The sequence below is a fragment of the Oreochromis aureus genome, linkage group 15 (genome assembly GCF_013358895.1).
Source record: "Oreochromis aureus strain Israel breed Guangdong linkage group 15, ZZ_aureus, whole genome shotgun sequence".
In the NCBI taxonomy this organism is placed as follows: domain Eukaryota; kingdom Metazoa; phylum Chordata; class Actinopteri; order Cichliformes; family Cichlidae; genus Oreochromis; species Oreochromis aureus.
The window spans coordinates 19,734,082-19,746,557 of NC_052956.1; the positions used below are offsets into that span (position 1 = coordinate 19,734,082).

The window sequence follows — 12,476 nt, forward strand, 5'->3', positions numbered from 1 at the left end:
TGTGCCCAAAAAGGAAAAGCATTTTAAGTTATAATATCAGAACAAAGTCTGTGATCGCCCAAGTATTTCAACAAGCAAGTATTACATTTATTTACTGCAGATGTCTGCGGTAACGCTGGAACACTGTTTTGTGGTGAAAGCACCTGAGTGTTGGGGTGAAGCTGTTAATTTACTGGTCGATCTGTATTCATACCATCACCTATTGCCATGAGCTGCAGGCCGTGACCAAAAGAATAAGACTGCAGACACAAGCAGAAGTGAGATTGCTCCAAAGACCATCTGTGCTCTCCCTTAGAGGTAGGGTGAGGAGCCGCTGCTCCCCCACCTCGAAAGGAGCTGTGGAGATAGTTTATCTGATCTGAGCTGGACGCTTACTGGTTTTGGGCACGTCCTAATGGGAGGAGGCCCTGCAGCAGACTTGTGACATACTTGAGAGATGATATCTTTCAAGGGGCTCGGGAATGCTGACTTTGTCATGCAAAAGATGAAGTAGGCAGCTGGGGAGAGAGAGGCCTGTTTTCTCTGTTAAGGCTATGGACTGGACTGGCGTTGTTGGGGTGTTGTTATTATACAGATAACACAAAATCTAATAACTAACCAACGAAATTACAACTGAAATCAAATTGTATTTTCCACATTTCTGTTAATTTGAAAGGGTATTTGCAACCTTCTTGGTATCTCTACATGTTTCAGATCATCATATTATACAGAGATAACTCAAGTAAATACAAAACATAGTTTTTACCTCTCTGCCTTAAACGGTTGATGGGGAGTTATCATCACCCTCCCGGGTGGATGGCGTGGACCTATGAATCTGAACACAATAACTTAAGAACGAGGCAACATGGGGTTTTTAAATTCATAGCTTAGGTGCATCTATTACAAATCTTATCTACCTTGAACTCAAAGGAACTCAAATTTATACCACAGGAGCATGAGGCTGAGGGGTAGTACTAATGGCCACTTGTATTTTTAAATGATAGTTTAATTCATCAAGTGGAAAAAGTTATCCAAACCTACCTGCCCTAATCTGCAAAAGTAATTGCTCCCTGTTATTAAATGATGACTTACAATTTCCTGTAATTAATTTAATTTCAAAAACCAAAAGAGTCCCATTACATCTGGCATAAAACTAACACAGCATTTCATAAAACGATCATCACACCAACAGTTAAACATGGTGGTAGTAGTATGATGGTTAGTACCTGGATGACTTGTTGTAATTGATGCAACCATGAATCCTGCGCTGTATCAGAAAATCCTGAAGGAGAATGTCCGGCTATCAGTTCATCGCCTGACGCTCAAGCATACTCAGGTTATGCAGAAGGACAAAGATCTGGATCCACCTCTGGATGACTCAGAAAAAAAAGATTATTGTTTTTTGGAGTGGCCTCATAAAAATCCAGACTTAAAATCAATTGAGATGCTTTGGCATGACGTTAAACAGGCCGTGCATGCTTGAAACCTCTCCAGTGTGGCTGAATGAAAACAATTCTGCAAAAAACAGTGGGCCAAAATTCCCCCACAGTGATGTTAAAGATGGTGCCAGTGGTGGAACAACCAGTTATTAGGTAGAGCTTTTTTTTTCCTTAATGAAAATCATCATTTAAATTTTAAATTTACTCAGGTCTTGTTTGATATACATTTGATTTGATGATGTAAAACATGTAAGTGTCCTAAATATACCAAAAAACGAACTCATCAGGAAGTGGCAAAAACTTTTTCTCAGCACTGCAGGTGGATTTTACTTGATTTGATCATCTGAAAGCCTCTAAGTATGCACAATCAGATTCAGATACACACACAAAGAATGAGTGCAAAGGAAAGAGTAAGAGTGAAGTGGGGCAATACAAGAAAGTTTAGTAGAGAAGTAGAAAATAAATTACAGTCGGGTAAGAAGACATCTTTGGGCCGGTAGATCGAGGAAAAGACAGAAATATTAAACAATATCAAGTGTGACCTTTACAAAGAGCGGGGGCATTAACTGATTAAACGAACTCTGAGGCTGAGAAAAAGAGCGTGAAATGAAAGTCAGAAATCAGCAGGTAGTATGACTGCAAAGGACTGCATGATATGAAAAAAATGTGCAGTATGAAATACCATTGTTCAATACAGCGATTTAGTATGACTTGAGATGATAAAAGGTATTGAAGTGTGTATATCCTAATACAGATCCATCCTGCTTTAATAGGCACGCTCACGAGGAAATGAAATCATTTATTTTGAACCTTCTTTTAACGGACTAAGTTAAGTGTTTGCATCCTGAGTGTGAAAACACAAAAAGGGCTTTTATTCACATCCTATTTGCTGCATTTCAGGGAGCACTTGCAATGTTTTTATTGCTTATATTCATATGAAAACAGGATTTATTGAAGGGCAGTGTAGATTCTGGAAGAAATGTATCACAAAAAGTACAATTACAGTAGTGGATAAAATAAATAAGTGAAAAATGTTTTTTTTAATGTGGACAGCTGTCTCTGTGTTACAGTTCCCTGTAGATATTGTAACCAGTTAGTGCCAGTGATAACACTGGAGGTATTGGACAGCTGATCAGACCCTAAAGTTAAAAATGCGATGACTAGTTCAATACAAGAAGGGATGTGTAGTTCATGTTTTTTCCTCCTAATCCCAAAATAAAAAGAATTTTAATCCTTATTTTATATCATAGTTAGAACCAGCCAACTAATACTGAATATCTCACAGCGGTGGCAGATAAATATTGGCCGAAAAGTAAGTCATTGTAAATATGCTGCAGCAGGAAGCCTTGGGCAGAAGATGACAGCCTTTCTCCATCTCTGCTGTGACTGAAGTATTGATCTAAAGGTCACTGTTTCAGCCAAAAAACTGTCTCCGTTAACCTGCAAAATATCACTGAATTAGATCAACGGCAGACTTTTAGAGGGGGTCAGTGATGCTGCATCACTTATGCATCAATGGCCTGCATACGCATTTTTTTTTTTTTTTAGGAAAATGAGATATATTGACAGGTCCTGATTTCTAGTCCAGTCTTTGTGTAATTTGGCACACTGTGAGCACAGATGCCCCATTTACCTGCTATTCTAATCTTCTGTTTGTGAGTGACAGCCAATCAGAGGATATACTCAGGAAGAACTGTTGAGACCTTTTTTAGCATGTCGCTAAAATGTATTTACTTATTATTTTATTTATATTTATTTATATTGTAAGGTAAAAACCCCACAGTGGAAAAACAGCCTCCCCCTCCAACCTGGCCAACCTAAAACTAGGCTGGTGACCTGAGTGAACATGACACCAGCATCTCTCTGCTGTGGCAGTTTAGCTAAATGTTAAACAAACATAATAGTTTGACACCAGATATCCCAGAAATATTGAAATTAATGCTACAATCCACGACAAAGACCAGCTGCTTGGAAAATGTTATAACAGCATTTGCCCATTTTACATAAAAGTATACTGCTTTGTTGAGTTGCTACAGTCGTAGCGGTTTTATGATAAAGAGACTGCACGTACCTCTTTAGCCTTTTATTGCATCTTTTAACAGACACGTCCTCTCACAAAGTTCCTGCAAGGTGTGAGTCTTCTGAATGTTACAGCAGAGTTTGTGGCAGATGCTTCCAGCAGGGTTTGTCTGCAGTTGTGTTTGCGTTTGAGGATTTACATCTAAACTCTGAACCTCTGCCTGTGCTATGACTTTGAGAAGGTAAATAGCAGAAGGACAGCTAATATTTAATTACCCACATCATCCTGTAATGTGAGCTGGCTGTTCTTTAGGGGATCATTTTATTAATGTGACTCCAAAAATATGACTTTCTCTTCTTTTACTTTCTGTGCGGTGAACCTGCTTGTTTAATATTGAATAATAAATCATCAAGCACTCATTATTAAAATGTCTGCAGGCACCCGAAACATAATCAGGCTAAAGTTTGTATTGTTAATGTCATACTAACTTCTTTTTCAATTTTTTTTTTCTAAAGTGGAAAATCCAGTAAATGTTTTTAGATCTGAGTTTGAATTTGTACTGTTGTTGTTACTTGTATAGAAAGTATTCTGCAAGCAAACTTGCAGACAAGTGGTTACTCCATATATTTCTATTTCTGTATTTGTTTTTTCACTTCACACCCCATCAGTTCTGATTATCAGTGTTATTGCTCACGTTTGCTGGTTTATGTCCGGCCTAAATACACAAGAATACACGTAAGAATGGCAAAAAAGACAAAAGGAGAAGTAAGACCTCCACGTTTTGGCCTACCTCAGGGATTTAGCACCACATAAGTCGATGTGTGTGTTAGCCTTGTAATGGGTCTCGTAGTCTGGTGGAAATCAGAAATCTGTCAAAGTACCAGTAGCCAAAATGTCTTGTGCGACTGGCAGCTGCTCGGAAATCCTGTGATGCAGTAACTGTGAGTCAGTATAAGCCCGGTGGCTGTTTTCCCTCACAGTGGGCTTTACACAATATGCATTATACACATTAAATTCAGATCCTCCTCACTGTTCTTATTTCAGAGTCACAAACAGCAGTATTGACTCTTATAAATGATAAATATTGAAACAGCAGTGTATCTCATCAGTTGGCTGAAGCTGTGGTTTGTTTTAAAGGTCTGTCGAAAACATATTTTTGTAGGCAGCATTTTCTTAAATTCTTCTTGAACATTCTCTGCTTGTGTTAATTTATTCTGGGCACGTCTCCTTTATGTAAGTATGTATGTGGGTTCACAGATTTGGAATGGAGAGCATTGGAGTCTTTTGTCAGCAAGTTACAAATATGCAAAGACCTTGACTGTTACATTTTCTCATAACTGTATGATGTATGTGTTTAATTATGCTGCAGGGATGTGTGGACTTAAAGAATGAAAAACAGCAGACACAGGGTGTTGATAAATTTGGCCCTATGTTGACCGATCAAGGTGACGTGAGATGGATTCGTGGATAAGAAAGGCAAAAATGTGCCACGATAACGTTGTGGAATTGTTTGCTTAATTTAGCAGAAACAGAGTAAATGGAAAAGTTTTTCTTTGGACTAAATCACATAGTTCTTAGAAGTTCACTATAGAAGTTAAACTACACTGTATGTGCAATAATAATAAACATTAAAAGGTGAATGTGCAGTACTGTAAAGAACTCAGTACACCCATACTACTTCTAATAAGAAGCAGCCAGGTGCTGTTAATCATATATACCTGATTAATTGAGAACCTCTATAAAAGCAGAACATTTAGCACTTTGTTGGAGAAAGGAGAGAAAGCCTCTTCCCCTTGAAAAAGAATGTGACAGCACAGCTTTAGTTTAAAATGTTGCCGTTTGGCAATAATGCACAGCACCATGTTTGAAAAAACCCAAAACAAACGCAGGATATCACCACAAACATGTCACACTAGCTGTCAAGCACGGTGGTGGAGTGGTGATGATTTGGGCTGGTTTCATAGCTACCTGGGACCTGGGTGCCTCGGAGACACTGAGTCAACCACGAACTCCTCTGTGTACCAAAATATTCTAAAGTCAAATGGGATGCACTTGTCTAAAGCTTGGCCCAAACTGGGTCATGCAACAGGGCAATGCACTGCAGCAGTATCTACAGTAAAGTCATTAAAAAGAAAAGAATCTGTCATAGACAAAAATTTGCATGGTTCAAATTAACTAAACCTACAGTCCTAAACACTGTTTAGGATACCAACAACAACAAACAATGAGTGATTTTTTTCTGTATAGTCCTTAATTATGATAAGTTAAGAATACCTTCATTTAGTGGGACGTCTTGAAAAAAATAGAAGTGTTTTTATGTACAGATTGTGATGATTGAATTATGTGGCTGATTTGTAATTTTTGGTGTTTATAAGTTATTAACCTTTGTTTGCAAATCTTGGGAAAGACATCAGGTTGAATAGTTTATGGTGCTACTATGGCTCTGGTTTCTTATTATTTGGGTTTCCATGTCACAATAATAAAATTAACAAAATTAATTGCGCATGCTGACGTATGTATACAAGTATAAAAAGCTTCAATTTTATTGCAATTTAAAACACAAAAAAATAATTTATGCTGTAAAAGGGTTATTTTTGATTTTTTTTTATTATTTTTCAGTCTTAACATGTTTTATTTGATGGACAGTGCAGAGAGTAGACAGGAAGGGGGTGAGAGAGTGAGGGCGAATGAAATTTTCTGTCTTGAATTCTGGCCCCTGCCATAAGGGTCCCTAGCCTTTAGTGTCCGGGTCGCTAGCTCATCCAGGTGAGTTACAGTGGCGCCCCAGTTTTAACCAGATTGTGAAGCACATTGTAACTGTGTGTTTTAAAAGTACTGTACGAACAAAGTTCTTGTTAGAATGATTACATATTTTGAGCACACAGTAAATTATAATCTCACACGCACCTTAAATGAGCACATGCGGCTCATATCTGCCTGTACAGATCCCTGAATCCAGCCAATTATCCCACATTTGTTCCGGATATTCCTTCCATCTTTGACAGTTCCTTCATCCCTTCATGTTTTTACCTCTTTCCATTTGCCCTCGGCTCTTCCTGCACAGCAGAGAAGAGAAGAGCAGAGATCTTTGACGCCTCAAGTCTGGATGTGTCTGTGAGAGAGCGAGAGAGAGGGAGGACGTCTGCTTTATGCTGAACGAGGACGTGAATGATGACACGTGTCAAGTGTGCTGCATTATGAACGTGACTTTGTGGTGTGTGACTGCATCGCTGTGTGTGTTATAGCCTGCCTTCAGTCTGACACGTTGCAGCTCTCGAAGTGAGAGAAAAAATGTGTTTGTCTGGATACTTCATTTAACAGCTGCCATTTCAACTCCCACACAGCTATCACATTGGCAGCGCGCAGACACACACACTGCCATTCGCAGAGCTGTTAGCCGAAGTGTTGGAGAGTGATGGGCGCTCAGTGGAAGCTGTGTTGAGGTCTAATGATTCAGGACAATTTATTGTTCCCATAAAGGTGTTATAGCGCTCTCTGAAGCACCTTTACCTTTCAAGCCAATTCCTAGCTGCTTGTTCGAGTCTCTTCTTTCAGACTCTGTTGTCATCTCCACAAAATCAGCCTAAACTTAACACACAACATTTGGGGGAATTAGCTGAATTCTAGTTCCTTATTTTCCCAGAGCATACCTGTTAGATTTATTTGATATCCTCCAGGCAATCCATAATTTCAGCTCAGTCAAGACCCCTGTAGACAAAAGAAGATTAATATTTATGACTGGAGTAATTCATTTTTTGGCAGCTCTGTTCTGGGACCTTGCCACCCTTCATTATGCAGACAGTAAAAACTGGTGATGGGGAGGGCATCAGCAGGAGCACAGAGAGGATCAAGCATCATTGACAGCAGATTTCAGATTAAGTCAGATAAAGCATTAAAGGAGGAGCTGGGGCTATTTATATAGCACCAATTCACAACAGCAGTCCCCTCAAGGTGTTTTATATTGTAAGGTAAAGACGCTACGATATTAGAAAGAAACCCCAACAATTACATGACCCCCTATGAGCAAGCGCTTGGCAACAGAGGGAAGGAAAAACATCCGACAGAAACGGGCTCAGGGAGGGGCATCGTTCTGCCACGACCGGATAGGGGTGAGGGGAGGAAGAGAGGACAAAGGACACACTGTGAGAGAGTGATAGAGATGAATAATAACTAATGATTAACTACAGTTGTGGTATATGAATACACAGAGAGTGAAAAGAAAAGCTCACAGTACAGTACAGGAGCAGTCTGAGACCAAAGTGATCTTTTAGGATAATATGGTGCAAAGAGGTCTTTAAGATATGATAGGGGCCTGATTATTCAAGATTTTATATGTAAGGAGAAGGATTTTAACATCAGTTCTGGATTTAACAGGGCGACAATGCTAATTTGGGAGGAATGTGCTTTCTGTTTCTAGTCTCTGTCAGTACTCTCACTGCAGCACTCTGGATTGACTTAAGGGAGGGACTCCCCCAGGGAGTTTTTAGAGCAACCTGGCAGAAGTGGGTTGCAAAGTGGCTTCCACACTAAAGCAGTAGGCCCTATATTAAATTTGCCACCTGAATCTATAAGAGGGTATCAGCTGACATGAGTGGGTGTTAAAATCATTTTATCTGTGGTCACTGCTGGGCTTGACTTTATGGCCTGATTGAACTAACGCCGTGCTCAATTTCTTGTCAGCACAACACATAAATCAGTTTGAGAGTTGACACTTAATCAATATAGGCAATCCCCCAGTTCCAATGATTTATGGTTATTCACTCACAAGAAAGCAGTTTGTGGAGGTTCCCACTGTTTTCCAAAAATCAAATTTCCATCTTACAAACGGTGGTAAAAGTGCTGAAATGGAGCGTCCTCTGATCTAAGCTACCTGTCAGTAACGCTGCTGCTGCTGCAGGGTCCTTATTGAGCTCACTAAGATTTACTTTCGACTCATACGTGATTCCTCTGTCACACTATTTTACTCTCAGGTTGTCTGAAACTTCGCAGTTCACAGATTGAATTTGTGTAGTTTTCCACACAGGTTTTGTGAATCACACTGGATGATTAATAAAGCACTTGAAACATAAACGCATATGTGTTTCATTTTGTGCTGTGCTATAGGCAGGAGTGTAAGAAGCTACGTGAGGAGCTGAAAGAGGAGCACGAGGAGGACAAAAGCTCAGCCTTGGCTCAGCTGGCGCAAAGCAAGGAGCAGGAACTGAGCAATGCCAGGGAGAGCTGGCAAAGGAAAGTGGAGGACCTGCTAGAACAGGTGAGGCTCTTTCCAATGGGAGCACAAACAGTGCCGCCCATCCTTCTGTTCACTTTACTGTCTCTGTGCAAAACACTAAAAGGGCACATATTGAAATGTTATGTGAATTTTGGTGTTTTTGTTGTGTTTTGGGAATTCAGGAAGTAAATATTGGTAGATTTTGAAAGACTGAAGTGACTTAGTCAGCTCATAAATAGGTGTGAATTAAAAGGCTGCAGTGATGAGCAGACACACATTGAATACAAAGAAAAATCAAAACTTGTGAGAATAACATGAGGAATCAAACCATTACCAAGGCAGGACACAAACCGGAAAACAGGACAGTAAATAGATGATAAAACAAAGACAAAAGCAGAGATGAGACTTTGGTTGTGATCAAATCATTTGTACTTTCTGATTGAGTAAATTATCTGCATGGCAGCCGTCATTAGAGCTGGTCAAATTCTCAAATTGCAGAGAAAAGGTGCCTCAGTGCATGCTTCCTTACCTCCTTTAGCAGACGATGCACTTCCCAACTCTAAGAAAATAAGGCCTTCCCAGAGTTCATAGCAGCACACCATTCAAACGACGTTCACAAACCAAAATGATCAACATACCTGACACAGATCATGTAAATTACCGCCTGTGCCATAATGACTCAATATGCTGATATGTTTTGAATCTCAACAGTTTGCCAAGCTCACTGTATAAATAAAGATAATTGGCCCTATTTCAAAGCTCAAAGAGAGCTGAATGTTGTAGTGTAACTCATTTTGCTGTGGTTTTGTTCTCATTTTCGGGGTTGCTGTACTTCCAGCTTTCGGGATTACCTTTAATTAGTTTCACGTCAGAGATGCTAAAAGCTTTAATAAAGGAAGTGTTTAAGTAGATGAGTGGACAACATGAGTGGACAGCAGGGCGAGCCACATTTCTTATTAAAACCATTTTATTTCATTGTGACTCCAAAGTTTCTCACGTTTTTCCCACTTGGTAATGGAAACATTATTCACATCAATGTCTAAGTTCATATAGCCTGCATAAAGAAAAACACTAAAAACAGATAAGGCTGCACTACTTCTGTAGTATCAACAGGGCTGACTCACATCACCCAACACATTATTAAGCACCCTAATGTAAGTGGTGTGAGCAGTGTGGGCCACTTTTCAGAGGTCACCTTCACACAGGTACTTCACCTCAAAGCTTTTGACACTGAAGTCAAGGAAAAGTAATTAGAGATAAACATGTGAGGTAATTATGTTGGTTATGTGACTGCAACCTGAAAGTACACCAAGCTGTAGATAATTAGAGGGGAGAAGTTGATAAAGAAGAAAAAGGAGGGAAAACAAACTACTGCTTATTATTGCTAATATTTAATTAGCCAATCATATGGTTACAACTCAGTGCATTTATGCATGTAGACATGGTCACGATGACCTGAACAGGAAACTAAAGCCACAATTTTCACACGCTCACCAAAATTAGACAGAACTGACGATTGGAAAAAGTGGTCTAATGAGTCTCGATTTCTTCTGCAATATTCAGATGGCAGGTTCAGAATTTGGCATAAACAAAAAGAAGGCATGCATCCTGCCTTGTATTAAAAGTTTAGGCTGGTGGTGGTGGTTTAATAGTGTGAGGAATATATTTTTGGGCACACTTTGGTTTCCTCAGTACCAAATGAGCATTGTTTAAGTGCCATCCTACCTGAGTATTGTTGCTGATCATGTCCATCCCTTTTTGACCACTAACATAATCTCAAATTGGTTTCTTGACCATGACAAGAGTTTACTCCAATGGCCTCAACCAGTCCAAAAGGAGCAAATTTGAGATGTGATCTCAAAAAATCTCCCAAAATCTCTGAGGAATGCTTTCAGCACCTTGTTGAATCTCTGCCATCAAGAATTAAAGGCAAAGGTAAAAGAGGGTCCACCCAAGGTGTGCCTCATAAAGTGCCCAGTGAGTGTAGACGCAAACAAAGGTGTTGCTGAGAAAGGATATATTTCAAAGAAAAACAGGAACAGCAAGAAACTAACAGCTTTTATTAACACAAGAAATCACGTAGAGTCTGTACACCAAGTGTGTCTGTAAAGCACTGTTAAGCGACAATACTGGTTAAAGATTTAAAGGTTTAATCTTCAACTTACAATCAACAGACCTTTTTGAACACAAAATGCCCACAGCCTGGAGTCAAGTGGCTGTAATTATACCAGCAGTAAGAAAATCAATATGATGAGCGAAACATTATTGAAGCAATAAGAGCTACCTCTCTTCTAGGTGTATGTTGTGCCTGTGACGGCTTGTCTGTGCCAGACTCACAGATTTCCTCCTCAAACTGGCACACAGACTCACGTATTACAATGTGGTAGTGTTTAACGCACACCGGAGCCGGCTGCTGTAGCTAATGACTGCACAGTAATATTAATGTGGCATGACTAAGCTCTCCTGTGGTCATCGTACGCGCAGAATCAACAACGTTATTTCTGTTTGTTTGTGCATGTCTCGTGCATTAATCGCCGGTCTTCAACATGCCCGCGCTGTCATCGGTGATTAATGTGGCCGCTCCGCACCTCACAATCAGCTAAACCATATTTATTTACTCCAATGCCAAATCAGAGCAGCAGTCAGGCTCTTGACAGATACGCACTGACGGAGAAGAGGCTGTTTAGAAATCAAATGGCAGATGTCAGTGCCAGTAAGGCCTTGATGCACAGCATGCTCCAAAGTGTGTTTTCAAAACGCACAAGCATTGAAAATATTAGTGTTGTTGTAAATAACGCCTAATGTGAATGATATATGCGGGTAATGTTGCACTCAAATGCAGAGTTTGAGAGAGGTAATGCTTGAAAAACCTCTACTTTGAATCTCAGTGAAAAACCAAATTAAAAAGGGTCAGTGGCATCCACACCATCACTGTCACAATATCAGATTTTCACTTCATGATTATCAACTTCATGATTAACAAGAAGAAGAATTTGACTGCCTGTGAATTTCATCTTTAACTTATGTTTACTGTTTGTTTTGTTTCATTTTTGGCAAATAAAATGCACCAAAGTAAGATAATATTGAGGGGGAAATGTTATAATATTATGTCTAATATTATCATATACACTATAGCACATGGCTGTATGGCTGTACCTCAGGAGGTAAAGCAGGTCATCTGTTGATCGGAAGGTTGGTGGTTCGATCCCTGGCTCCCACTAGGCTGCACGCCAAATGTCCTTGATAAGATATTAACCCCAAGTTGCTCTCCGATGCATCCATCGGAGTATGAGTGTGAATGGTAGTTAGTACCATTCATTCGGCATGAGCCCCCGCATCCTCAGGACCTTCTATCGCTGTGCCATTGAGAGCATCCTCACTGGATGCATCACCACCTGGTATGGCAACAGCACCGCTTACAACCGCAAAAGCTCTCCAGAGAGTAGTGCGGTGTGCTGAACGGATAATTGAGGTGAGCTTCCTCCTCCAAGACATCTACAGGAAGCGGTGCCTGAGGAAAGCGGGGAGGATCATCAAGGACTCAGTCACCCCAGCCATAAACTCTTCAGACTACTTCCATCAGGAAGGAGGTTCTGCAGCATCCGGTCCCGAACCAGCAGACTGAGAGACAGCTTTTTCCACCAGGCCATCAGACTGCTGAACACGTCATAGACACCTCACCCTCACTACTGGAACTTCAACATTATGCACTCCATACTGTACATTAATGCCACTGTTTTGCACATACCTACCTCTGTATATTTTATATTTTATATATCTTATTTTATTGTTTACTCTATTTCATTTGTAAAACATGTATATACAC

At 40.0% G+C, this 12,476-nt stretch overlaps 1 protein-coding gene across 3 annotated transcripts in view; it reads left to right on the forward strand.

The window, feature by feature from the left end:
* The window catches only part of fam184ab (family with sequence similarity 184 member Ab), a 212,553-nt gene that overhangs the window by 137,660 nt on the left and 62,417 nt on the right, over positions 1 to 12,476 (forward strand). For all 3 annotated transcript variants that reach the window (XM_031756301.2, XM_031756302.2, XM_039599176.1), the window contains exon 13: positions 8,542 to 8,692. In XM_031756301.2, coding sequence (XP_031612161.2) covers positions 8,542 to 8,692 — 151 coding nt within the window. The remainder of the gene's footprint in view (positions 1 to 8,541; positions 8,693 to 12,476) is intronic.